We start from the raw sequence: 27,583 nt of genomic DNA, 5'->3' as shown, positions 1-27,583 counted from the left end.
TTTATTATAATGTTTTTTAATCGTGATCATGCAAGATTCATCGTTGGATAATTTACTGACCAATTTTTGGTACATTCATATATGTCTAAATGGAATGGCCCTAACTATTGGTTTCAGAAATAAGTCTAAATAGCAGTAAGCAATCATAAACAGCTGAGATGTGAAAGGACCCTAGTCTGAAAAAAAGGGTCAGAATGAATGAAAATCCTGAAAAAGTATTTGTGAACCTCTAATAGCACAAGATTCAGCTTGGACCAAATTTTGTCTAGTTTTTAACTTTTCACAAAGTCTGATAGCAAATGTCTTGGATTCCTGCAAATTTCTATCCAGGTAAATATTAAAATATTAAAATACTGAAATGCAAGAGGTATTTATAAAAGAAAATTGAGACCTTAAAAGACAATCAAAGTATGCACATAAAATTCTTGTAAAATCTATTCCTTTCTTGGTTAATATCACTGGCTACATGATATTAAGAGCAATAAGTTTAAAGAAAGAATGCAAAACACACACATAAAGAAAGTCATAATATTATAAATGGACTAAAAATGATTGTTCTATTGGACAATATAAAAAAATAGTGAACAGACAGTCTGATGTGCCTGTTACATCTGTAAAGTAAATATGGACATCTTAGATGACTCATTTCCAATAGCTCTAGGCTTTAACATATAATAATTGTATATAATACCAAAAATAAAATATATATTCTCTAACATCTCAGAAACCTCAAGACTTATAAGCAGTCTTATAAATATTACAAGTCAAAAGGATAACAGGGCTTGACACAGCACCATTTCTTATTTGTCATTTAATTTTACCCTATACATGCCTATTCAGGTAAATGTAATAAAGATAATGACATACGGACACTTTTAATCCCTAATAAAAACACTCTGAAGGTCAAGAAACTTTTAAGAAGTTGACCTCATGACAGTTAGCTCTTCTTAAATTTCTACATCTGGATAAAAAGATGCATGAAGGATTAGGATGTGTCCAGAAAATTCTAAAGCCTTCCTGATACAACTGTCTAAGGATATTAAGTGCCAGTAGATATTTTGGCCTTGGGACGTCTTTGTGCTGGGGTGGGGCAATATGCAAATGAAGCTCAATGGACAGCTGTCGCACTTGTTTCAGCACTCCCGACTGAAGCATCTCTGGAAGGGCTTCCCACTCAGACCGCTCAATGTCAATCTTCAACACATCTATTATTCTCTGCAGATGACAAAATAGCACAGGTTAAAAGGTTTATAATTTCTGTTTGGGATTGTATAACTTGACTACATTCCCTTGGAGGAACCGACACTCTACTGGGAAAAATGAGTTTCCAGATATTCAAGATAAAACCATTCCTTCCTTTTAACTGCTCAGTGCTCAAACCATCTCTTCAGCAATAGCAAGATTTTCAAATTAGCTGCAGTGGTGGATATATTGGATGTGATAACATGATTTCTGTGATGGCCCCACAGGACCAATTAGGACCAACTGAACATCATATGAAATCTTAGAGTGAAAACACTACAACCATTCATACAAGTGGAGCAGAGATACATTTTTGAATATGGATGTTATGGTGAAGATATTTTATGTCAGATTGCAACCATTTTCATATCCATAAGACCATCCATTCAGGTTGAGTGGCAATAACAAGATTTTCATGGTGACCATATTTGATGTCAGATCAGCATCATTTTCATTTCCATCTCACATCTGTCTGCGCCAGTTCGAGTCTCAGATTCAGCCAATGTGGTTAAGTGAGAAAGCTTGCCAGTAGCTTCTCGTGGGTCGGTGGTTCTTTCCGAGGTTTTCCCGGGTTCTTCCTCAACCATTAATACTGGCCACCATGTATAGCTTATCGTGTGCTGAAAAATGGCATTAAACCGAATAACAAGAACAACAACATCATTTTCATTTAGGACCAACTAGGTGTGGTAGAGGTAAGATTTTCTATATGGCTCCCATGGTGGCCATATTGGATGCCAGATCAGAACTATTTTCTTTAAAACCAAAAAGACATCATAGATGTTGTTTGGTGAAAACCCCATGTCAATATGATCACCCATTCTGGTGTATTAGTGGTGGCTATTTTGTATGTCAGATCTGCACCATTTTAATTTAAGACCCATGATGCAACAAAACAAGTCTTTCAGTGAAAACCTCATGTCAACAAGACAACCTATTCAAGAGAAGCAGCAATAACGAAATTTTCAAGATGGCAACCATGGCAGCCATATTGTAATTCAGTTCAGCACCTTTTTCATTTAGATCCAACTAGATATCATCAAAGTCTTTTAGTGATATTGTTAGTACCATCATTACTGGAAAAATAGCAATAGCAAGATTTTCAAGATGCTTATATTGTGGCCTCCTACTAGCTTAGGAAGAGTAGTGATAATGAACATGGACAAATGAACAAGACAATAAAAGGCCACGACGTTAAGCTCTTCAGGTCTATGACCAATAGTACTAACAAGATCTGTCACATTTTTGCACACTTTACTTTTATATAAATCAAGGAATTTTTTATTAACTGAACTGAAATGATGTAATGATTAATGAGCCACACTTATCTTGTTGCAGTTTTCCCAATCTCTTTTCACAACATGGATAATTCAAAGAAACAGAAACAGGATTTGAGTCCTTATATATCATTGGTAACAGTGAATTTCAGTTGCCAGTATGTAAGGGTGAAGAAGGCAAGTATTTCACAAGTTTCCTGGCAATTATGGAAAGCCCTGAATATATAGCATGTTATGAAATGGGTAACTTTTTCATAATCTGTGTTCGAAGTGAGACCCACTGGTGATGATTAAATCTGCCTTATACGTAATGAAGATCATAACTAGTAAGATTCTGATAAAAGAGGTCAGGGGAAAAAAATGGTGTAATTATTGCAAATAATAAATTATCCATCCAAGGCATATGTCATGTAACATGGGGGAAAAACAAAATATGGGGTGAAATATGGCACCCATTTGCCTTAGAATATCTGTAAAGAGTAATTTAAACCACTTTTGAACCTCCCCATTTATTTACCAAGAGGCAAAAATTTTCCTCAGAAATAACTTTTTTTTCAGACAACGTATCATAAGTAAGTTCAGCAGTTTTGTCGGGTTAAATACAGTTTCCTAAGATGGAGCCATTCATGTTACTGTATTCAGAATTAGCTTCTCATTGAGAAAAACTATTCTACCTATATAGATAGAATTTGCAGAAATTGTGTAAAAAAAGTCGAAAGGAATGGACATCTTATGGGATAGTGGTAGTATCCTAAGAATAAAATCTTGTTCTGGCCCCAGTCTCACCTGTGTGTGGTTGAGCATCTTCCTGATGCCCTGTAAGGTCACCATCTTCCAGCCAAGATTGTTCTGGAACTCCCTTCCAGATAGTCCCACCTTGTAGAAATAGTCCAAGTCACTCCTTTTGAAGTCTACCTGCTTCATACTGACCAAAAAGACAACAATATTGTCTTAACTTTTGATCCAACATGGTACCTTTATCTCATACTAAACAATCACTTTACAAGCATATCAACTACAACTTAGAATTGTTACATGTAACAGTTCATTGACAGCTATCCTAAATTTAATATCCAGCACTACAATCATGCAATCATGTATGCAAAAATGAAAAAATTACCTAATGAAAAATAAAGAAAAAAGGTAATTTGTATATGAACTGTCTGGATAAAAGACATAATGAACAGTAACTAAGTAATGAAAATAATTTACTTCTTTGAGAATGGCATAGCCAATCAAATCAGAATTAGTGCTGTTATGAAATTTTGCCATTGCTGATGTTAAATTCAGTGCAATGGTGAAATATGCACAAAAAAACATATACAGATTTTTGTTACATCACTCCCACCATGGACCCATGTGAATCCATTTACAATTCACTGCAGTACAAAGCACAATTGAAGAGTACCATGTTTTCTGTGATCCTGAGCATTCATTTTGACTGATACATGTATGTCAGACATAAACGCAAAGTTTACTACAGGTGATGATTATTGGTAAAATAAAAAGATGATGTAATCTTCTTTATAGTACATGTTTCTTCAATGCACTTTGCAGAGAAAAACTTGCTGATTTAAAATAATATAAACCATTGGCAATAACATGATACTACTTTATGTTCATAATAACATCACCAATCATAATAGCTACATTATCAAAACACCCTAGTAGGTAGTTACTCTGTTGTTTACAATCTCAGTGGAACTTTCAGTAATAAACAAAATTTTGCAATGAATGCAGAAATCAAAGCAATAATGTTGTTACATATCAGAGAACAAGAAACTGATAAGAACAAAGGCATAAATTTACTATTTCATACATGTAACACATAGGTAAGTTTTTAGGACAGTTCAGGAGATTTGCGAAATTTTGTCTGGAGTTTTTACTTTAAATCAGGACGATTTTCACTGACCTCAGTTTTAGCACATACATGGACAAACATGAAAACTATTAAACAAATTACTTTTTTCACCTTTCAAATGTGCATGGCATCTCATCACATCAGTGTTTTCACAGTAACATTTTGACATTTCTTAGTAGATAATTGGCTGGATTATATTTATGGCAGTCCTCATCATTGCCTGGATTATATTTATGGCAGTCCTCATCATTGCCTGGATTATATTTATGGCAGTCCTCATCATTGCCTGGATTATATTTGTGCCAGTCCTCATCATTGCCTGGATTATATTTGTGGCAGTCCTCATCACTGCTATATTTGTGGCAATCGTCATCATTGCCTGGATTATATTTGTGGCAGTCCTCATCATTGCCTGGATTATATTTGTGGCAGTCCTCATCATTGCCTGGATTATATTTGTGGCAGTCCTCATCATTGCCTGGATTATATTTGTGGAAGTCCTCATCATTGCCTGGATTATATTTGTGGAAATCCTCATCATTGCCTAGATCATATTTGTGGAAGTCATCATTGTTGATCTTAGCACTTAGCAAATGATACATCTTTTCTGGATCCAGATTTCCTCTGGATGGAGTCAGCCTGAATTATCCTCAGAATGGAAAATGTCCTTTCAGTGTCTGTACTGGAATGTGGCAATATTAATACAACTCTAATGAGCCCATCTGAACATTTAAATTGTTTCCTGCCTGTGGGTAGATTCTGGTTCTTGACTGCCTACCAGAACTACTCAAGACTGGTGCTTCTTTGGGTTGAATTTTGGAAGTTCTTTTTAAATTCAACTGTACAATAATGGAAGAATGAATATTCATGTCCCTTTGAACTTTGTTTTGGCTACTGAGATTCCAGTTTCTATCAATTATTGAATTCTGTGTGCTATTTTGGTTCTTTAGATTTGAGCATTTTAGCATTGGAAGATGATGCATGCTTAGATATCTTGACAAGCTTTAATTACCAAAGCCAAACTGACCTGTTTTATGCCACTTGGGGTCTTTAGGAATGACTAATCCAACCAAGATCCATTAATGTCTTTAATCCTTTCAGAATTATTCCTGATCATACACAGTATAAACCCATCACAGCAAACTTTAAATACTGAAGCCAAACCAAGCTTGCTGATTGAATCCAAAATATGTGAACTGTTTTATGCTACTTGACCTCTTTCGAAATCTGACTATAAGCTGTTAACATCTTTAATCATTTCTTAATTACTATTGATCACACTGTTACGTATATTTGATTTACTTGTATCTGATTTAATATATATTCATTTCAATTTAATTGTTTGTCAGTTTTAAATTTTTATTTTTTTTACAGGCTATTGTAATGCAAATTTATTTTCTAGAGATGATATATGTACTTTTTTCAGAAAATAATTTGACCTTGACTGTTAGTTTATAAACACTAGGTCTTGATCTAAATCCTGACCTTGTTTATAAATTTGTGACAACCACGTAAACAAGTTCTATCTTTATTTTAAAATGATTGGTTGTTGTCGAGGTCATGATGGGACTTTGTCTTTAAGATGTAAACAATTTTTTAAATTTTTTATTTCTTAGAGCAAAATGATTGGTTTTCATCAGGATCACACTGGGTAGACATGATCTTTAACAAGTACTTATTTTCTATAAGCTTCGAGAAGATGATCACGTGACCCCTTGTTTGTGTTTTTGAAGACCATACAACCTCTATTTTGGAAAATTATTCTCAGAAGAAGCTCAGCTGTTACACATGAAGTTGTATATTGTGCTCTTTGGAGTTATTTCAAATTACTTGGATTGGAATTATTCCAAATTATTTGGATTCAAAAGGATTAATTCTGTTATTTTTCTGGAAAATATGTGTCCTCATGTAAATTTTTTCAAAAAGGACAGTTTTCTATAAAAAATTTATTCACCTATCAGAAATCGGACTGATAATTCTTGTTTCTACAAGGAACTGTAGACTTCAACACTACAGACTGCAGCATACATCATCATCTTCCATCTTGGATTCTTTGTCGGGATTCAAACTTGAAATCAGGAGAACATTTTTTTATTAAGATTTCCAATTATTTTTAATTTTCACAGAATTTTTCCAGGGAAAAAAATTACTGTATTTTTTCAAAGCTTGTTGTTTTCACTCTTTCTTGTGTTACTGTTTATTTGAGCCTAAACATGTAACATAAGAACACACAGTATAATCTAATCACTTTAATGTTACTGTCTGTAATCACAGAAAGTCTTTACAACAAATATACTACAATGGAAGCAAGGTTTGAAGAAAAGTTTTGTTGAGTAGGTGTGTGTGTGATTCGGATTATTAATGTAACTTTAAAAAAAATTCAGTCATATTTCTATGATGCCTGCAGTTGGCAGTTTATAGCGATGTCTAGCACTGTGGCATCATGCCGCATACATGTAGCATCATGTCACACCCAGGCACATTATTCTGACACCAGGCCGACCAGTCCTAACACTAACCTCGTAATGCTGAGCACCTTGCAAGGCAGCTGTTAAGTACCATTTTTAGAAGTCTTAGGTATGACTCAGCAGGGGTTCGAACCAGCGACCTCCTGTATCCAAGGCGAATGCTCTAACCACTAGGCCACAGGAGTGGCCTTTGCTGAGATCTCAATAAGTGATGGGATGGAAGGGAGACACCACTCATCTTGAGTAGTTCAAATGTAAGCTATTTCTCCACATGAAGGAGTGAGGGTTCGTGGGAGGAAGCATGATGCTACCTAAGTAAAATTAACCAGATATACCGTATAACAGCAATTGTAAATTTACCTGGGGTCAAATGAGTGCACCTCGCAGTGGTAAAACTTGACCATGTCATCATCAAATGAAAAATCATTATTGATCCTGAAAAAAATAAGTTAATATTTTCAAAAGAAATGGGATTTAATCAGACTGAATAAACTTCATTGCTGAGTAATTAAGGAATAGACTGACTTAAGTACAAAAATGGATGCCACAAGTGCTAAAAATGTCAACACAATTTAACATCAAACTTTTTTTACTAGCACAGAAGTCTGTTCAGATCATATACACAGAGATAAAAACTCAGCCTTTCAATTTTCATTTGCATAAATTAAGTGGGCTTTTATTTACAGTAATTGTGCTAAAAATGTTTTTCAAATAAAAAATTATAAATCTTCTCCAAAAAGTATCAAAGAAAGATAAACCATTCAATTTTCTTTTACCTGAATTACAACAGAACCTAATCACATCATGCAAGTATTCACCTAGGTCAAGTGGTTTCTAAGCAATTATGTAAAGTTTCTATTATCAATGTTAAAATCCATATATTGAAATTACAAAATTAAATAAAAAAGCGAAAAATCATTTATATGGCATTACAATCTTATCAGGTCATCTATCTATGAATGTAAAATGCATACCAATTTGATTGCCTAGATGATATGGTTTCTAAATGATCAGGCTAATAAAGTTAGCATTAAAAATCTCATCCTAAATAGTGAAATGTAAAGATAAAAGTAAAATTTCGCTCAAATGGCTTGAAAATCTATTCAAGTCTTCTACATATGTATATATATAAAAAAGCCATAAGCAGTCTACCTAGATCATGCAGCCAATAAATATTCATGCTAACTTCACTGACAAAAGTTGCCAATAATTTGCAAAAACAACCCTCTAAAGCAAAAGCAAAATCACTTTCATAACACTAAAATATGATTAAAAATGCATATTAATATGTTTAGTAGATTTCAGGATGGATATGCCAGCCAATGCACCCACTTCTGTTAATGCAGCCAAGATATAAAAATTAAATCTATATACAATTTATACTGTTTAACAAAATGTTACTGAGTATTTGAAATATGTGTATTCTAGTCAAATAAAAACATACTAATTAATATGAAATTGACTTTGGGTCAGCTACTGAGGCATTTGCCTAGGCAAGTCACTCTACTCCAACTGACTTTGGGTCAGTTACTGAGGTGTGTACCTAGGCAAGGCACTTTATTCCAATTGACTTTGGGTCAGTTACTGAGGTGTGTACCTAGGCAAGGCACTTTACTCCAATTGACTTTGAGTCAGTTACTGAGGTGTGTACCTAGGCAAGTACTTTACTCCAACTGACTTTGGGTCAGTTACTGAGGTGTGTACCTAGGCAAGGCACTCTACTCTAATTGATTTTGGCTCAGTTACTGAGGTGTGTACCTAGGCAATGCACTTTACTCCAATTGACTTTGAGTCAGTTACTGAGGTGTTTACCTAGGCAAGTACTTTACTCCAACTGACTCTGGGTCAGTTATTGAGGTGTGTACCTAGGCAGGGCACTTTACTCCAATTGCCTCAACATTAAAAAACCTACTTGTGTTTCTCTCACTAATACATGTATATTTTACTAAAATGTGCACATCTCTCACTAATACATGCATATCTCACTAATGTGTGTAAATCTCACAAATACATGTATATCTCACTAACCTGTGTATATCTCACAAATACATGTATATCTCACTAACCTGTGTATATCTCACTAATGTGTGTAAATCTCACAAATACATGTATATCTCACTAACCTGTGTATATCTCATTAATATGTGGATATACTAATATGTGTATATCTCACTTAATACATGCATATCTCACTGTGTGTATATTTCACTAATGTGTGTATATCTCACTAATACATGTATATCTCACTAATATAATATGTGTATATCTCAATAATACGTGTATATCTCTCTAACATGTATATCTCATTAATACATGAATATTTCACTAATACATGTATATCTCACTTACATGTGTATATCTCACTAATACGGGTACATCTCACTATGTGTATATATCTCACTAATATGTGTATATCTCACTGTCTATATCTCATTTAATATATGTACATCTTACTAATGTGTGTATATCTCATTAGTATGTATATATCTTGCTATTATTTGTATATCTCACTAATATCAATATATCTGATTAATACATTTATATCTCACTAATATGTGCATATCTCACTAATACATGTACACCTCTCCCTCGATAACTCAGGCACAATGGGGTCCACAAACACAGACCGCACTATAAGTGAGGCGCAAGTTACTGAGGGACTTCCAATTTTTTTTAAAAATCGCTTTGACATTGACAAAAATCGGGCCGGGGTGGTGGGGGGGAGCAGCATTAGGGAACTAGGCTGTTTAATGACTGAATCCTCATTTTACGATCACATCGATATTAATTTTTAATAATGCACTTTTTCTAATGAAGTTGTTCATTATTCTGTTTAAATAACATTTATTTTCAAAATGTTCAACATATGAAAGATTGTTCCAACTGGTTTTAACAACCATCACATGTATTATGTCACTGCTTTTTATTTTCTTGATGAGTCTGGTTTCCATAGTGGTTTTTAATAGTATCCTGCCAAATATGGAGTCCACAGAGCAGGGAACTAGACTAACTGTTGATACACCACCAAACAAGATTCCTTTTTTACAAACACATGTGACATTTATGTCATGCGACAATTGTCTATGTCGAAACTTAATTTCTGTATTGTTCAATTAGTACAATATTGATGTTGTGATTTCATTGGAAGTAATAATGGAACTTCTTATCATCCTTGAGGATATCTCTAAGTGCCAGTTCAAGAATTCTCTGAATCTCGCTTGCCCACAATGGTCCGTATCGGTGAAATCAAGCCCTTTATTTTACAAAGTATTAATTTCGCTAGGATGCCTTGTCATCTTTGGTCACAGTTATGAAAGAGTCGGTTAATTTAAGGTAGTTTATGTTGCATACACAATAACATTTATAATTATTCGATTGACCAAATGAAGTGAGTTCACCCGACTTATGACTGGAGCCACTAATTTCAAGCTTGTAGGATTTTCGTGCCTTTTAATTTTTCTTTATTCCACCGCCTTTATTTGATTCAAAAGACATAATTAATGTGATAATATAAAGCAGGCCAGCTTTTAATTCAATGCAACAATACAACAAATACTTCCGCAAGTCAGTTATCAAAATATGGTCGGCACTTAATTAGGTTCACATAGAAGCACTCGCGGACATAGCTGTTATGGTAGATTGACGCATTTTATGTTTAATTACAAGAAGACAAATTGCATTTATGATGATTACACATAAAAGGAACTAAAAGATAGAACTAGAACACAAATTTCAATTGATAAAAAAATTATTTAATTTGTATTTATTTATTAAAGTACTGCATCCACTCAACGTAAGTGACATTTTCATTGATCAAAAATTTCCTTACATATCGTTAATTGCAGTGTACAAGGAATGTCTTTTGGAAAGAAAATGTAAAAAAATTCTTCAAGTTCAACAAATAGGGATCAATTTTTAGGGGTATTTTCTGGTTTACAAATATGGGATCCATGCCTGACCCCGTGTTATAAGCGGGATCGCGAGTTATCAGGGCACGATTTATTGAGGGAGTGGTGTATATGGTCACTAATACATGTATATCTCACTTAATACAGTACCTGTCCAGAAACTTCTTTATGAAGGTGGAGAAAATCCAACTGGAATTTCATCTCCTGATTGGTAACAAGTATAGGAGATCAGATACAAGATGACATCAATAATGTGTGATGATCTTTGTCACATTCAAACTAATCTAACATCTTGATAATATTGAACTATTTAACAAGTTTGATCAAAATTTGATCTGAAATATACCTGCTAGAGTGTTGGTAAGTTCAACCAATCCAGTGTCAAGTCACATCGTTAAAAAAGTGAGAGTTTCATACATATTCATACTCAAACAAGATCACGATGACATAGGCCTATTTACCAAATTCAATCAAATCACTGGAAACAAGACTGTCTTGAGAGTGGTAAATAAAATCACTCGAAACAATACTGTCTTGAGAGTGGTAAATCAAATCACTGCAAACAATACTGTCTTGAGAGTGGTAAATCCAATCACTGCAAATAATATTGTCTTGAAAGTGGTAAATCCAATCACTGCAAATAATACTGTCTTGAAAGTGGTAAATCAAATCACTGGAAACAATACTGTATCAAGAGTGGTAAATCAAATCTGAGTCAATGCTCATAAAACAATGTCGTGCTTATGTTAGCCTATTTACCAAGTCTGATTAAAATCAGGTCAGAAAAACACATCTGGGTCAAGACAAAATGTATTATATATCTTGTAAATACCAAGTATGCAACAAACAAATAAAAAACAGAAATAAAGGCACTAAAATGCTGATATCCAATCAGATATAAAATCACTTTAATGAATATGCATGGCTGGATCTTGTTATAAAAAGAATCATCCAAGATCTTGACAATCTAAGACCATTTACAAAGCTGACTCAAAGTTAGACCAGTGACAGTATCTATAGTGGTAACAAGCTCAGCCAATCACATGCAAGATAATTTGATTAATATGCACTGATCCAATGCATTATCAAATTCATGTGAGATGTACATCCCACAAAGCAATAGTCCACATTTGATCAAACACTGAATCAGAATTATGGCTCTGAGTGATAACAAGTTCAGTCGATCAGGCGCAAGATCATTTCATTAATATGCCTGAATCTTACTCATTAATGAAATTATCCAAGATCTTGATGATATAATCAAGAAATAGAGCTTCCTGCGTGGTAACAAACTCAGCCAATCACAAGCAAGATTACTGCATTATTGAAACTCTCACTCATTATTGAACCCATCCAGGATTTTCACTATATATGTCTGCATTTGATCCAAAATGTACCAGAAATATGGCTTCCAGAGTGGTACAAAGATCAGCCAATCAGATGCAGAATCACTTTAACAATATTCTCAGTTTTCACTAAATACTTAAATTGTCTGGTATCTTGATAATATAAACATGTATTCAAAGCTTGATCAAAATCAGATCAGAAATATGGCCTCCAGAGTGCAAACATGGTCAGCCAATCAGATATAAGATTACCCAATTAACGTGTGAGGATCTCAGTTGATCCAAGATCTTAATGACAATGTAACAGCCTATATTTCAAGTCAGATAAAAAACACATGAGAAATATGGTTTCCAAATCAGTAACAAGTTCAGCCAATTAAATGCAAGTTCACTTCAATTATGTGTCCATCTTGCCAGCCATGTTGGAGTTTTTGATGGCAGTAGCCCATATTCCAAGTTTGACTGAAGTCATATTATAAACATGGACTCCAGAGATGCAAGAAGCAATTGTTGACAAAAGGATTATGGAGATGACAGTCAACAGACACAGGTGAGTGTAAATATAACACATCTGGTAATCTGATATATGTGACTTCCAGTCTTACCCTACTGAGTATATGAGACAAGATGAATTAGATCCTGAAGAAGATAATGGGGGAGGCAGGTATTTTGATTCGGTACACACTTCCCAGCCACCGTCCTCCAACAGCCCCATCCGTACTTTCTTCTTGCACAGATACTGCACATTATTAATGTACCTGAACAGGACAAAGAAAAATATCTAGGGTATTATTTTATAAGTGTTTTCCAAATGCCATTAAAGTATGAAATTATATATTATCAACAGGATAACTTACGAGATGCAATGAAAATAAAGAGTATATCAGACATGATTTTGGTCTTCCCCCCAAAAAGCTGAAAAAATTTTAAGTGGGGTTTGGGGGTCCTCCTCCAACAGGGTCTTGAGGGTCAATGCCTGTGCCCCCCCCCCACCAAAAATGCATTTTAAACTCATAAAAAAACTGCTCCTGGTGCAACTTATGAACATAAAATAAACCAAAATAATCATTTGAAAAACTATTAAACTTACCAAAAATGTTCAACCTGAGTTCAATAATTTCACAATATTTATAGCCACATGAATTTGTTCTCCAATACTATTGAATCAGATGCTGAAGTTTATTTCATGTGCATGTCAATGTTCACATCGTAATTAAGTCACAATAAATTGTCAATTTTTGCAGCAAATATATTATACTTCTCTCTATTCATAACAAATCTGTAAAATAAAAGCCCAAGTACAACTATATACAAATAATCAAATACATTCACTTGTCTTTTTCTCCAATGGACACAACCTGTTGATATGCCAGTTGAGCTCTTTTTGCGGCTTTGGCAAAGATTTATTTAGCCTTCCTTTTTGTCACCACTGACTTTTTTGGCTCAATGTGCAATCGTTTATTTTCCTTCTCAATGAGAGCCTTTTTCCTTTCAAGCTGGTGCTTGGCAACATGCAGTGCGCATATTCTGACAGAGGGCTATATCTGTTCTCTCATGCAAGAAATCTTTTTTCTTATAGTAATTAAATGCACTTTTTCCAGATACCTCTGAGCTTCAATTTTTCCGTATGCAGCATCTTTTGTAGGTGTTGTTCCAAATTTGTCCAACTGCGATTACCATAATTCAGATCTTTATTGCAGTGGTCACAAAATGGCAGTCCTCTAGCATTCAGTTTTCTTATAAACTGACCAATTAAATTTCCGTCAACTTTTCTCTCCAGCCATTCCCATTTCCATATGTTTTTTAAACCTTTATCTAAACTTTTCATGCCATGGTCTCTCTCAACAACTCAGGATGCCATGTTCTGCAAGCATGCTTATTCTTTCCATTGCCATCAGTAACCATTACACGAAGATACACTGGATGAATTGAAACCTTTGACCAATCAGAATACTCTTTACGAGAGTATTGTGCTACCTAATATATGGAACGAATAATTTACAAGGGACATTGCGGATTGGGAATGGACAGACCATATTATTTTTAAACAGATTGGAGATGATACAAAAAATGAACTATATCAAGAAAAATCTGATTCAAATCATGAGAAAAGTGGAATTCCACTTTAAGGTGGAGAAAAATCATGTCTGATATATGACCCAATTAAATAATAACAATAAAAATATTTTCAATTAGTATATAGTCATACATATATATACATACATATATACATGTGTGCATATATATATATATATATATATATATATATATATATATATATATATATATATATATATATATATATATATATATATATACACATATATATATACACACACACACACACATGTATATATGTATACACACATGATCAATCTTAAGCGGGCAACTAGTCCCAGCTCTTTTGACGAAATGTTGTCCTGAAAGCTAACTTGGCAGATATTACTGACTTCATCTAATGTTTCTAATTCCTGAAAACTTTTTCATCCAGTCCTGTGGCACTAGTTGTGCAGGTATGATTTATTTTATCATGCTTCACATCTGTAAAACCTTTTCCCACTGGTTAAAAACCTGGCTTTGTCAGATGTAGTACCTGCATAACTCAGACATGTACTTTATCACTGTTGCTAGGTTACACTGAAAGCAATAATGATTTAACTAAACCAATCAAATTGATTGCTTACATCTGTAGAAAACGACTATGAATGACATCATAGCAATACATCACAATGATGCTGTGGTTTCAATTTATGTTCCAACATTTTCCTCATCACCTTTGGATATCAATGATAAAATAGTAAATGTTAAGGCATATATCAAAAAAAGAACCATTTTGTAAATTACATTAATTACATGATGAATGACGGTAATCTCCTTGAAATGTTTTTCCCTGCTTCGGTCTTGTTTTGATACGACATCACTGGAAGTGTTCAGTGAATTGTGGTTTAAACTTTTTGCTGAGGCTGATTTTGAATATCAAAATTATTACTGACACCTGCTTGTGGGGATCCGTGTATTACAGCTGTAGAGCTGTGCAGTAGCTTAAGATTCAATAGTCTTTGGCTTCAGAATCTAAAACTACAACTCAGTAATACATAGAATACAGAACTCAACAAGAGTCTAATATTTAAATAGTGTCAAATGTCTATTCTAGGTTGTACAATTGTGACATTCATTTTAAATATTAAAAGAATATGTAAAACAAACCAAAATGTGTGCAAATCATGTCTACAAGCCCGACTTTTATTTCTTTGTTAAATCATTCCTATTTTAAGACGCAGGGGTGAATTTCCCCATAAATTTTCAGTTGTACAATAAACCGTGAGTTGGAAATGAGTAGCGGAAAGGCCTAGGGCATGGTTCATGAATAACTCATTGAAGAACACAATATGAATATCTTCACCTGTTACTGATAATGTATACCAAGTTTCATCACAGTTTATGAAAGAATGCAAATGTACAATGCATTCATGATATCAGTGGTGTTCATGTATGTTTTGTTTTATGAATCAGTTCTAATGCACTTTACTCTGTGTTCATTTATTCAGGTCTACTGCACTCTGTAGTGTGCTCATGTATTCAGGTCTATTGCATACTGCTGTGTGTTCATGTATTCAGGTCTAATGCACTCAGTAGTGTGTTCATGTATTCAGGTCTATTGCATACTACAGTGTGTTCATGTATTCAGGTCTAATGCACTCAGTAGTGTGCTCATGTATTCAGGTCTATTGCATACTACTGTGTGTTCATGTATTCAGGTCTACTGCATTCTGAAGTGTGCTCATGTATTTAGGTCTATTGCATACAAGTGTTCATGTATTCAGGTCTAATGCACTCTGTAGTGTGCTCATGTATTCAGGTTTATTGCATACTACTGTGTGTTCATGTATGCAGGTCTACTGCATTCTGAAGTGTGCTCATATATTCACGTCTACTGCATACAAGAGTGTGTTCATGTATTCAGGTATAATGCACTCAGTAGTGTGCTCATGTATTCAGGTCTATTGCATACTACTGTGTGTTCATGTATTCAGGTCTAATGCACTCAGTAGTGTGCTCATGTATTCAGGTCTATTGCATACTACTGTGTGTTCATGTATTCAGGTCTACTGCATTCTGAAGTGTGCTCATGTATTTAGGTCTATTGCATACAAGTGTTCATGTATTCAGGTCTACTGCATTCTGAAGTGTGCTCATGTATTTAGGTCTATTGCATACAAGTGTTCATGTATTCAGGTCTAATGCACTCTGTAGTGTGCTCATGTATTCAGGTTAATTGCATACTACTGTGTGTTCATGTATTCAGGTCTACTGCATTCTGTAGTGTGTTCATGTATTCAGGTCTACTGCATTTCTGAAGTGTGCTCATGTATTCAGGTCTATTGAATACAAGAGTGTGTTCATGAATTCAGGTCTAATGCACTGTAGTGTGCTCATGTACTCAGGTCTAATGCACTCTGTAGTGTGTTCATGTATTCAGGTTTACTGCTTACTACAATGCATTCATGACATCACTGCACACTACAGTGTTCATGTATTCAGGTCTACTGCACTCTGTGCATACTACAGTGTTCATGTATTCAGGTCTACTGCACTCTGTGCATACTACAATGCATTTATGATATCACTGCACACTACAGTGTTCATGTATTCAGGTCTACTGCACTCTGTGCATACTACAGTGTTCATGTATTCAGGTCTACTGCACTCTGTGCATACTACAATGCATTCATGATATCACTGCACACTACAGTGTTCATGTATTCAGGTCTACTGCACTCTGTGCATACTACAATGCATTCATGACATCACTGCACACTACAGTGTTCATGCATTCAGGTCTACTGCACTCTGTGTATACTACAATGCATTCATGATAGCAATGCTGTACAGTGTTTATGTTTCTGTTTTGGTTTTTAAATCAGGTTTGTTGCACTCGATCTGTGCATGACAAAATATCTAATGGACTCCATACTGTTTTATGATATCCATGAATAGGGCTTGTATTTCTGGTTTGTTTTTTGGTTCAGGTCTAAAGCACTCTGCAGTGTTTTATGATATCCATACAAAATATTTCTGGTTTGGGTTTTGGATCAGGTCTAAAGCACTCTGCAGTGTTTTATGATATCCATATAAAATATTTTTGGTTTGGGTTTTGGATCAGGTATAATCATCTTCGCTAGCCAAGGTTTCAATACGATAATCCTATCTACACCTTGGCGGATCGAACAGATATATTGTTGCTTTGTACAAGCAACATCTATTGGATTTCATGAGTTGCCTCCCTTAGTATGTAATGCCGACTAACCAATTGCATGGTGCATTGCACATTGGCCTAAAATGGTGGGGTTAACAGATGTAAAAAAGATACTTTGGAAGTTTAACATCAAAAGTATGACTATGTACCAGAGGGAAGCCATTATGGGTATATTTGAGTGAAAGGTATTTGTATGAACACAGACCGGCACTAGAAAATTCCTTATTTATCAGTCCATTCAAGTTGTGTGCTCCTTTTGTCTTGATCATGTAGGAACAGTGTTCAAATCTGAACAACTTAAGTTTGATTGTATGTGTCACATCCAATGAAATTCACAGACCTGAAGTACAGAAAAGTCTGCTCAATACACCATGGTGTAAATAGAGTTATCACACTGGAACCTTGGCTAGCAAAGATGAGGTAAAATGTACACTAATTTTGCCCTGTGCTTATGTTTCTGAATTGGTTTCTGAATCAGGTTTATTACACTCTTTTGAGATCAGTCTGGTGCTCAGCAAGAAAATCATGCAGGTCACCATACAGTGAAATATGGACAACAAAGTCACAAAGAATGGTTTATTTTGACTCATGATATATACCCCTACCAAAGTTTCGGTTGAAGCTGAAATTAATTTAACTAAAAAGGAAAGTAATATAAATTTCATCATTTGAAAATATATATCTGTATCATACAAAGTTCTGATGGTACTTATTTATTACATGTGACCAAAATACATGTATAGCTCCATTTCCTTTCTTATATTCATGTCACACATGAAGTTGAATCGTAAGTCCAATTGGTTTTATTTTTCATTTAAAATTTACAACTCTTTAAGTTTCTAATGTTGTTCTTCAATATAAACTAGTCCAAACTGCTCTGTTAATATGAATTAAGCTGTCTACCATGATGTGATTCAAGCTCAATACTATTTCAAAGGGGCCCCGAGTGGCTGAGTGGTCCAAAGCGCTCACCGTTCTGGATCACTGCCATCTCACCTCTGTCTGCATGGGTTCGAGTCCAAGACTCAGCTAATGTGGGTATGGTGGGAAAGCCTGCCAGTAGCTTCTCGTGGGTCGGTGGTTCTTCCCTGGGTTTTCCAGGGTTCTTCCTCCACCAGTTATATTGGTCGCCATGTATAGCCTATCTTGTGCTGAAAAATGGCGTTAAACCCTAGAACAACAACAACAACAACAATTTCATATTTAATAATCAAATTAGGAATCCTTTCTTCTTCAAGGATGCAATCTTCAAAAATAATTTCTCAGTTGGATATTATTCTTACCTGTGATACATTGCACTTAATTCTTCATGGTTCATTTGATTCAGTCTATCTAATGATGGAATGACAAAATCATCTTTTGACTGATAATCCTTAACAAAATCCTCCCTCAACATGTCTTCAGGCTTGCATGAGACATCTGGTATCTCCTCTATGATTAGTGATGTATCTGGTACCTGAAGAAAATAAATAAATAAAAGCCACAATGTTTCCATTGTTAAACATCATTTGTTTCTGGTTTTTTAAAGAAGAAGAAAATAAAGAAGATTAAGAAGGTGTAGAAGAAGACTACAGTACTATATTTGCATGCTTAAAGGCCTTCTACAGTCTAATTTCTCTGATCAATGTTTAAACCAGTCAAATTTATCCATGTGGCTCAGGTGATGTACAAATGCAGTATGGTAAAATATTGTAATGTAGGTACATATGGTAGCTGTATAGTATTTATAGGTTACTGCATTTGTATGGGAAAATATGACCTTGGGAGTTCAGTATATCCATCCGACAAAACGAGTTCATATTTTCCCATACAAATGCAATAACCTTTCGAAAGAAAATGGCGTATCCAGTTAAAATTGAAATTTGAAGTCATATTGTGAATGAATGCGCATTGCAACAACAAATGCAGTAACCTTTTTATTATATGCTAAAAAACATTATTCTACCTAATGCTTAATTATATTAACAAAATATATTACACGAAACAAAGTAAATGAATGTATGCCGCATTCCAAACTAAATACACAAGCGCATATTCATCATTATTACTTAGTCGCGTGCTCGACATAACTTTCGAAAGAAAATGGTGGGTCTAGTTAAAATTGAAATTTTGAGTCATATTGTGAATGAATGTGCATTGTAACAACTTTTCCATTTGATCTGGAATGAATAGATTTTGGTATTTTTTTTTTATTTTTCGAAAGTTCATGATTATGGACTGGATTTATATGTGACAATTCCACATGAAATACATGGGATTGAAGAAGCGAGGGACAAGCATATTGACATCTGCAAATGTATTTCTGTTTCTGTCATTGAATGTTTGAAATCAAAATGTGGGGAAAATATGAAGTCTTTCAATTGCAATTATCAAAAAGACGCTATGGAATCTAATGCTTATTTCATTTTGAGTCCAGTAAGGAGGATATAATTGCACTTATAATTGAAGTTACAGTACAATTTCAAAATGTGTAATCAAGATTGAGAACCTTTGACATGGCTCATGTAATTCGGATTTGCAGAACTAAGAAAGTACATTTTGAGGAAATTCAGGATGTAAAACTGTAAGTATATTTTTTGCCATTCTTATCACCAGCTAAAGAAGACAGTATATGACTTGTCACTTGTATGTTATTTGTAAGGACCCCTTCTTGCATCTGTTGTGTACTGTAGCTAGCCTAAATCCGAAACGTATCAACAAATTTAACGTGGAATGTGCCAAAGCAGCTGGTATGTGGCAGTCCACGAAATGATCTGTTTTAGTTCATTCAGAAACAAATTTAAAAATCACAAAGTAAAGCACCTCTTACGCGAGTGTACATGATTTGTTTACAAATAAAAAGTGCTGGCATCTGCGTCCATTGTTTGTTTACAGTAGAAAGTAGTTCCTTTATGCACATGAATGCTATGTGTGTATTGGCACGTGAGTTCAGTATCGGGTAATACTGAACAATTCTGACAATGTAAAGTTAATGGGGCAAAAAATGAGCATATAATAAAAGGATTTACCTGTATATTTTTATTAAGTTAAATATGATTTTTTTGTTGAAGATGGCTCACATAAAACAAGAGGCCCAAGTGGATGAGTTGCTCACTGGCTTTTAGATGTTAAACAGATGGTCAAATATATGGGTTACAATGACTATTTTGTACATTTAAAGGATTTTATATTAGTAATGATGGCAGATCAAGACCATTTGTATAAGCTTGAAAAGCTTTTGTGTTAGCATGCCTTTTGTCAAATTTAATCATTTCTGTACAGCATTATTTGAAAGCTGTTTGAAGCTTTTTTTTTATTTTTTGCAATGGTAGCCATATTTGATGGCAGTTCAATATCACGGCTTTCATGCCACAATGCTTTCTGCTAAATTTAGTAAACCTTCTGTTCAACAGATTTAGAAAAGATATCATGGGAAGTGTGTTTGATCATTAGTAATTGCAGCCATACCTAATGATAGATTGGCTTAGTTTTTTCATAAACTTTTCAAAGTCTTCATTCAAGGATTCTTTCTATTAACTTTGGTCAAATTATCTTTTGCCAGTACCTTTCAGAATTACGTTACGGTTTTCCTATTTTCAGCAATGTCAGCCATATCTGCCATACTGACATAATTTCTAAATAAATGACCCATATATAAACATATTCTCAATAAGTTCACACAGCAGTCAAGATTAACAAATGGAAAAAAGTTTATGGTAAAAGAAATCAGGGATTTTCCATACATGTACACATTTAACTAAGTCAGCAAATCCCATTCTATATCACATGGTGTTTTGCATTATTTTATGAATGAAAAGTATAAAAAAGGAATTTGAACTGAATGTTAGGTGCTTCACAATTTAATAAGCAACAGAAGCAGACTTGATCATACAATCAGAGCTATCTAATAACCAATATTATCTAACTCGTTGAAGCCCATTAGGAGTGTACTGTAAACTCATGACTTTTGTTTCAGTGTGGGATTCTTATATCCCAGTGCTCCAAAAATCTGATAGCATGACACCCAGTGCCCCTCTAATTTCAGATTGGGACCATCCTGTATTCTAAGAGATGTGCCTGTCTGGCTTGTATTTTCAAGATGCTGACATACCTGCCATAATGATGAGTAATCTGATTAAAACCAGATCACCACTATCCTATGTGAAGTGCAGATCTGATTTTAATAAAACTATAACATGATGTGCCATGCTAAAACATGATTTTGTAATACCCCCAAACCTCCTTATACAGTCATGTTTCAAGGAAACAATTTTCTGTAATCTTTGAAAATAAAAGAAAAAAACACCACTTTCAATATACACCCATTAAATGTAGCATGTATAAATACTGCAAACATATCAACATACGTCATCTTGGTTCTGAGCAGGACTCACTCAGTGAATCCAGCAGAGAAGTTTGAACACCAAGACCATCCAGTCTCCAGCGAGTTTAGTAATGAACACTAATGACACTTGCATTACTTCAAACCCCCAACTGAAACCTATTTAATTTATATTTGAATTGTAACAATTGCAACATTGTGTGACAAATACCATTTAAAAAGGGGACATTTTGGGCATATAGAAATTTTAGCACAGGCTTGTGGAATTTAAGCCAATGCTTGTGATTTTTTAAGTCACAAACCTGGGCCTGTGTTAAAGCAGTTTCTTATTTGCGCACTGGATCCTTTGTATAAAGGCCAGTTAATGAACTCTATTATCCGTCAAGGTCAAAAAAGTGCTTTTAAGACCTGGGGCATAAAATTTAAGTTCAGGAAGGTTGGGGTTAAGTACAAATATGCCATGCAGTCTAATATAAGATTGTCGTAAAATGCCCAACACATAAATATCAAGGCCTCAGTCATAAATTGTAGGGCTAGAATGCCTCCCATCAGAAGTCACGTCGAAATACCCATTACTTTGGGGGATTTGTTGTTGTTGTTGTAGGGTTTAATGCCATTTTTCAGCACAAGATAGGCTATACATGGTGGCCAGTATAATTGGTGGAGGAAGAACCCTGGAAATCCCAGAAGAACCACCGACCCATGAGAAGTTACTGGCAGGCTTTCTCATGTACCAACGTTAGCCGAGCCTGAGACTTGAACTCACGCAGACAGAGGTGAGATGGCAATGATCCGTGATGGTGAGCGCTTTAGACCACTCGGAGCCCCTTGGGGGATTTGATGAACAGAAATAAAATAAATCATTAACCACAACCAATGCCTTGCATGTTTATTATGAATAACGGAGAACTCGCCCCATGGAGAACTCGCCCTGGGAGAACTCGTCCCAGGTGTTGAGAGAAGTCGACCCATGGTGGTCGGTGAAGTCACCCACTTCGCCTGGAGAAGTCGCCCCAAGGATCACATATAGTAATTCTGAGATGTTGCCACATGGTTGTTAAGGTTTTACTTATTGTTGTTTTTCTTTAACTTAATAACTTATTAAATCTATCAAATTTGAAATTTTTCAACTTTTTCATTTGATCAACTCCGCTTCTGGACTTAACGAAAAAAAGTGTTATCTGTCCCTTTTGCTCTGCTCTTCAAATCATTAGATGCATTTTATTTGGAAAAATAGAGAGGGTGTAAGCATAATGTGATGTCTGCAGCTTTTATATATGAAAGGGTTCCAACCTAATGACCTAAGTCATCCTGAGATGACTTTATGGCATGGACCTCTATAACCCGAAATCGACTGAATTGGCGATGACAGTCAATAAGCCAAAGGGTTATATTATCATCTCTCTAACTGAACAATTTAATCTGATTGTTCATTGAGATTTGCTAACCACTGACGAATGATACTTGAACTCGATAAAAAGCATCGCTGACACCTACTCAGGAAATGTGGTCGCTACCGAGTTCATCATCATGGCTAATGCGCAAAATTTGCACGGTTTCTGAAAGATCACTTGTACTACACCCATCATTTAGTTTATTTCTTCTTTTTTGTCAGTGTTCATAACTTATCATCCGTTTTAATCACTATACTGTCATCACTCATCAGATTATATAAAGACTTAATTTCATCCTTAGAAATATTACTATGATATTGCTTTTTATGATTACCAGTTAATATCTCTTTTGTGATTGCGTATATATAAAAATCTAAATATGAATCACATAAAAGATGATTTAATTCTGTTATTAAAAGGTTATCTGGGTGACAAGTTTTGGGGTGACTTCTCCAACCAATTGGGGCGACTTCTCCAATGACTATGGGGCAACTTCTCCAGATATGTTGGGGCGAGTTTTCCCAGGATGTGTTGTCCCAGGGGCAAGTTCTCCCACGGCTAGTCCTACGTGTAAGACCTGATGCTGATATTTATGTTGTGGGCGTCAAGGTCTTACAGCCTAACTAACAGCACTGTGTAGCATCTTTTGATGTCGATTAACATTATTACGAAAGTCACATTTTCAGAAATATTTAAAAAAAACTAACAACTAAAACAGCGACGCTTTTCTACAAAGTAAAGTCATAATGTTTTAGTCAGACTTTACTTATTCTGATGTCTTTTCTCTAATAAATTCAAATTCTCACAAAAGAAATGGACCTATTTTCAACTTTCGTTGGCCTACATTTCAGTTGGCTGGAAGGCGATGAAAGCCAGGAATGCTGAAATCGGGTTAAGTTGAAATATTATTCTTCAACGAAATGAATAAAAAATATATTATGCCTATTGGAACTGAAAGCAATGGTTCATTTCGTTCAAGAAACTTAACTCCAACATGTACCTAATTGAACTTACTTCAGCATACCTCGACTACTGTCGCATTGCAACAAATTCAGATGTATGTCAACAGAACATAAAAATGCGTCCATCTGCAAGTAGCATATTTTCATTCTGCCAGGATAAAGACAGCACAGTAAGTACATTAATTACACATAAATTAGTGGAAGTGAGTGTGATTTGGATTTTTAATGTAGCTTTAACAATTTTTCAGTCATATCGCTATGATGTCTGCAATGTGGCAGCTTATAGTGATGTCTAGCACTGGGGCATCATGCCGCAGACATGTAGCAAGATGTCCCACCCAGTCACATTATCCTAACACCAGGCCGACCAGTCCTAACACTAACCTCTTAATGCTCAGCGCCGAGCGAGGCACCTGTTAGTACCATTTTTGTAAGTCTTTGGTATGACTCGGCCAGGGATCGAACCCATGACCTCCCGCATCCAAGGCGGACTCTCTGACCACTAGGCCACCGGAGCGGTAATTAGTGGAAGAGTGTCGATATAGGCTGCCAAATGTGTGAGATGTTCCTGAAACTTTGATTACTCATTCCAATGTCAACGACATCGGAACACGATATACAAGGCCGTTATTTGGATAGTAAGACATAGCACCTAAACAAAATCAACACGTGCTATGCCTAGTCCAGGGCGAGTTCTCCGCATACCGTTTTATATGGAATACAATACAAATGAAATGTACTGTAAGCATGCTGAGACACGGGGTAGGGTCGCTATGTTTTCTAAAACAAGTGCCTGTCCCATGTCCGACCTAGTCCTACAATGTAAGACATATCATATGTTATTTATATTTTAGTGCTCGACGCCAAAAAAAAACAAATATCTACGAACAAACAAAATCATGTCTCCTAATTCAATGTATTTCCATGTTCGTGTACCTTCGTTAATGATGATCCATTAAACACAATACTAGTAACGATAACCAGACAAGTAAAGACAAAAAGTAAGAATAGAATGATCGTTTTTTGGTATCTAAAGTGACCATCCTCCATATTGTACACATTGGACTGCCATGTGAAAAGGGAACCATCCTGAAACATATAAAATTTACCATAGAGGTCCAGTCTAAGCAGCCAATAAGACGTGTTTGATTTAGCATTTGGTATACAACTTTTATTGTTCCATCAAATCAAGTGCCACCGTGCAGATGGACATAGAACACAATTAATTTGACTATATGTTCTCTACATTTGTTTCTCAGTACTGACCTTTCCACTGTGTAACAATGAATGCAAATCATATGTTAACCTAAAATACCATCAAAGATGATTTCACGGTGAAGTCCTTGTCAAAGGTTGACCTGCTCTTTTTTTAGATGCTGGACTGTCAACATAGCAGCATGTAAACAGAACACAAGTTTCATTTCCGGATCATCACCAAGGCCTTATTACTCACTGTGCACTGTCGCCAAAATACACACAGACAACAACACCCTGAGCTCATATTATCAAGAATAAACAGTTACCTTTAAATCCCTACCAAAAATGCATAAATAAAACTCTTCTATCACCACCAAAATGAGAGAGGAAAAAATGTTCTAAAAATAGACTAGAACTACATTGGGTACTGAACTGGAAGTATTAATTGTGACGTGATTCCAGATTTGGGACAAAACTTTTTGGACTTGCTCAGCTGTAGGTGTATGGGGCGTAATGACGTAGGCACAATTGCATCATTTACCAAAATGAAGAATGCAAACTTTTTCTTTCCCTCCATGGATCATGATAGGCCACATCAATGCTCCAAAACAGCATATACGTTTTAAGCTTGCATATAAAATAAAACAGCCTTTTTTTGCACGTGAATACAAAATATTTTCTTAAAATCTTAAGTGTTATATGATGAATAAAGCACTAGCTATGCTGTGGTTTAAAGTGTATCTGAACGTGGTTATGTAGGCGCATTTACAAACAATAACGAAATAGTTTTTGTTCCAAAATTTAATAATAGTATAGTCTATTACATCTCGATTGTTGAATGCACTTGAAATGCAATCTTTAAAAAACGAAAAATCCAGAGAAAATTATTGATCGCTATGGAGTTTTACAATGGTGGCCAGGTACTTGTTGTTTTAGGGTTTAACGCCATTTTTGAGCACAGGATAGACTATACATGGGGGCCAGTATAACTAGTGGAGGAAGAACCCTGGAAAACCCAGGGAAGAACCACCGACCCACGAGAAGCTACTGGCAGGCTTTCCCACGTAACCACGCATGCCGAGCCTTGGACTCGAACCCACGCAGACAGAGGTGAGATGGCAGTGATCAGGAACGGTGAGCGCTTTAGACCACTAGGCCACTAGTGGCCAGGTACTAAATTGAATCAAGAAAATAAGACGTCAGATCCATCATAACAAAGTTCAAGGAAATACGAATTTGTATCAACATGTGCAGCTTAGATAGTGACATCACAACGGTAATATTCAATCCAGTTTCTACTTTATTACATCTTCATGTTGACCTGCTCCCAAAAATGGCAGTGTACTTTATAATCACCGCTGTTTAAAAGTATGTGTAATCAAATAAATATATATATATATATATATATATATATATATATATATATATATATATATATATATATATATATATATATATTGACACCCATTACATTTTAATCCAGTATGGGAAATGAAACTATTAAGGCTTTGCAGGATGTGTTGCATAGTTGCGTTTTTAACGGACAGTTTATTTCATGGTGGCTGTTATCTTGATATTCAGACTGCAAAATAAACAGTAAAGCTTAAGCTGCATCGAAGCATGCATTTGGACCCTATTTGGTGCTTCTGCGTTTAATTTAAATTTCGAATTCTTTTACCAATTATTATTATTATTATTATTATTATTATTATTTCAAATGATCCTTAATTGTGGTTATAATTTATCCAAAAACTGGATTTGAAACTGATGGCCTTTTGAGAAAGCTTTACTTGCTAACGTTTCAAGCTCTGCGCTGTGTTTTGTTCACTTGTATCTATTTATTATGTTATGTTTTTATGCCTTGCAAATCATATTTACTTAATGACTCTTATTTGTTCTTTTTTTATATTTTTTTTTTTTATTATTTATAGAATCCGATCTTAGCTTAGCTTATCTTACCTTAGTTTTTTTTGTTTAGCAGGATAACCTTTGACCGTAATCAGAGCCTTCCTTTTGACGTTTTTATGTAAGTGAGAAACATACTGCTGGGTACTCAACATTATATTAGAACTTACAGTCCCTGTGAAAGAGCTAGAACTGCAATAAAAGACAGAAACTTTTCAGTCCATATTATTGCATGATTATTATCCATTAATTATAGAAAAATCAACACCTTTCGTATACATAACGCCATATTTTACTAATTCTGGAACGTACGCTTGATTTAAATCAGTCTATAACAGTGCATTTGTCTTGTGCTTTACTCAAAACGTGAATAAGGGCGCCCTATTACATTTCTCTCAGTTCTGACAAAATATGTAACGCAAATCATCTCTGGTTCGGATGTGGG

The 27,583-nt window shown here is 35.0% G+C and overlaps 1 protein-coding gene across 1 annotated transcript; it reads right to left on the bottom strand.

Moving 5' to 3' along the window:
- Positions 1-25,810, bottom strand: LOC149806185 (putative methyltransferase-like protein 24). Its single transcript, XM_089935284.1, has 7 exons — positions 25,775-25,810; positions 24,973-25,125; positions 18,643-18,815; positions 12,708-12,860; positions 7,209-7,283; positions 3,306-3,444; positions 1-1,215 (listed from the first exon to the last, which is right to left on the bottom strand). Exons 1-7 carry the CDS (start codon positions 25,808-25,810, stop codon positions 904-906), a joined length of 1,041 nt encoding a protein of 346 aa, XP_089791410.1. The 3' UTR covers positions 1-903.
- Positions 25,811-27,583: the final 1,773 nt, after the last annotated feature.

The sequence above is a fragment of the Sinohyriopsis cumingii genome, chromosome 2 (genome assembly GCF_028554795.1).
Source record: "Sinohyriopsis cumingii isolate HCF-2022 chromosome 2, ASM2855479v2, whole genome shotgun sequence".
Classification (NCBI taxonomy): domain Eukaryota; kingdom Metazoa; phylum Mollusca; class Bivalvia; order Unionida; family Unionidae; genus Sinohyriopsis; species Sinohyriopsis cumingii.
Note: the sequence above shows the minus strand (reverse complement) of the source record. Positions and strands in the feature narration are given on the sequence as shown.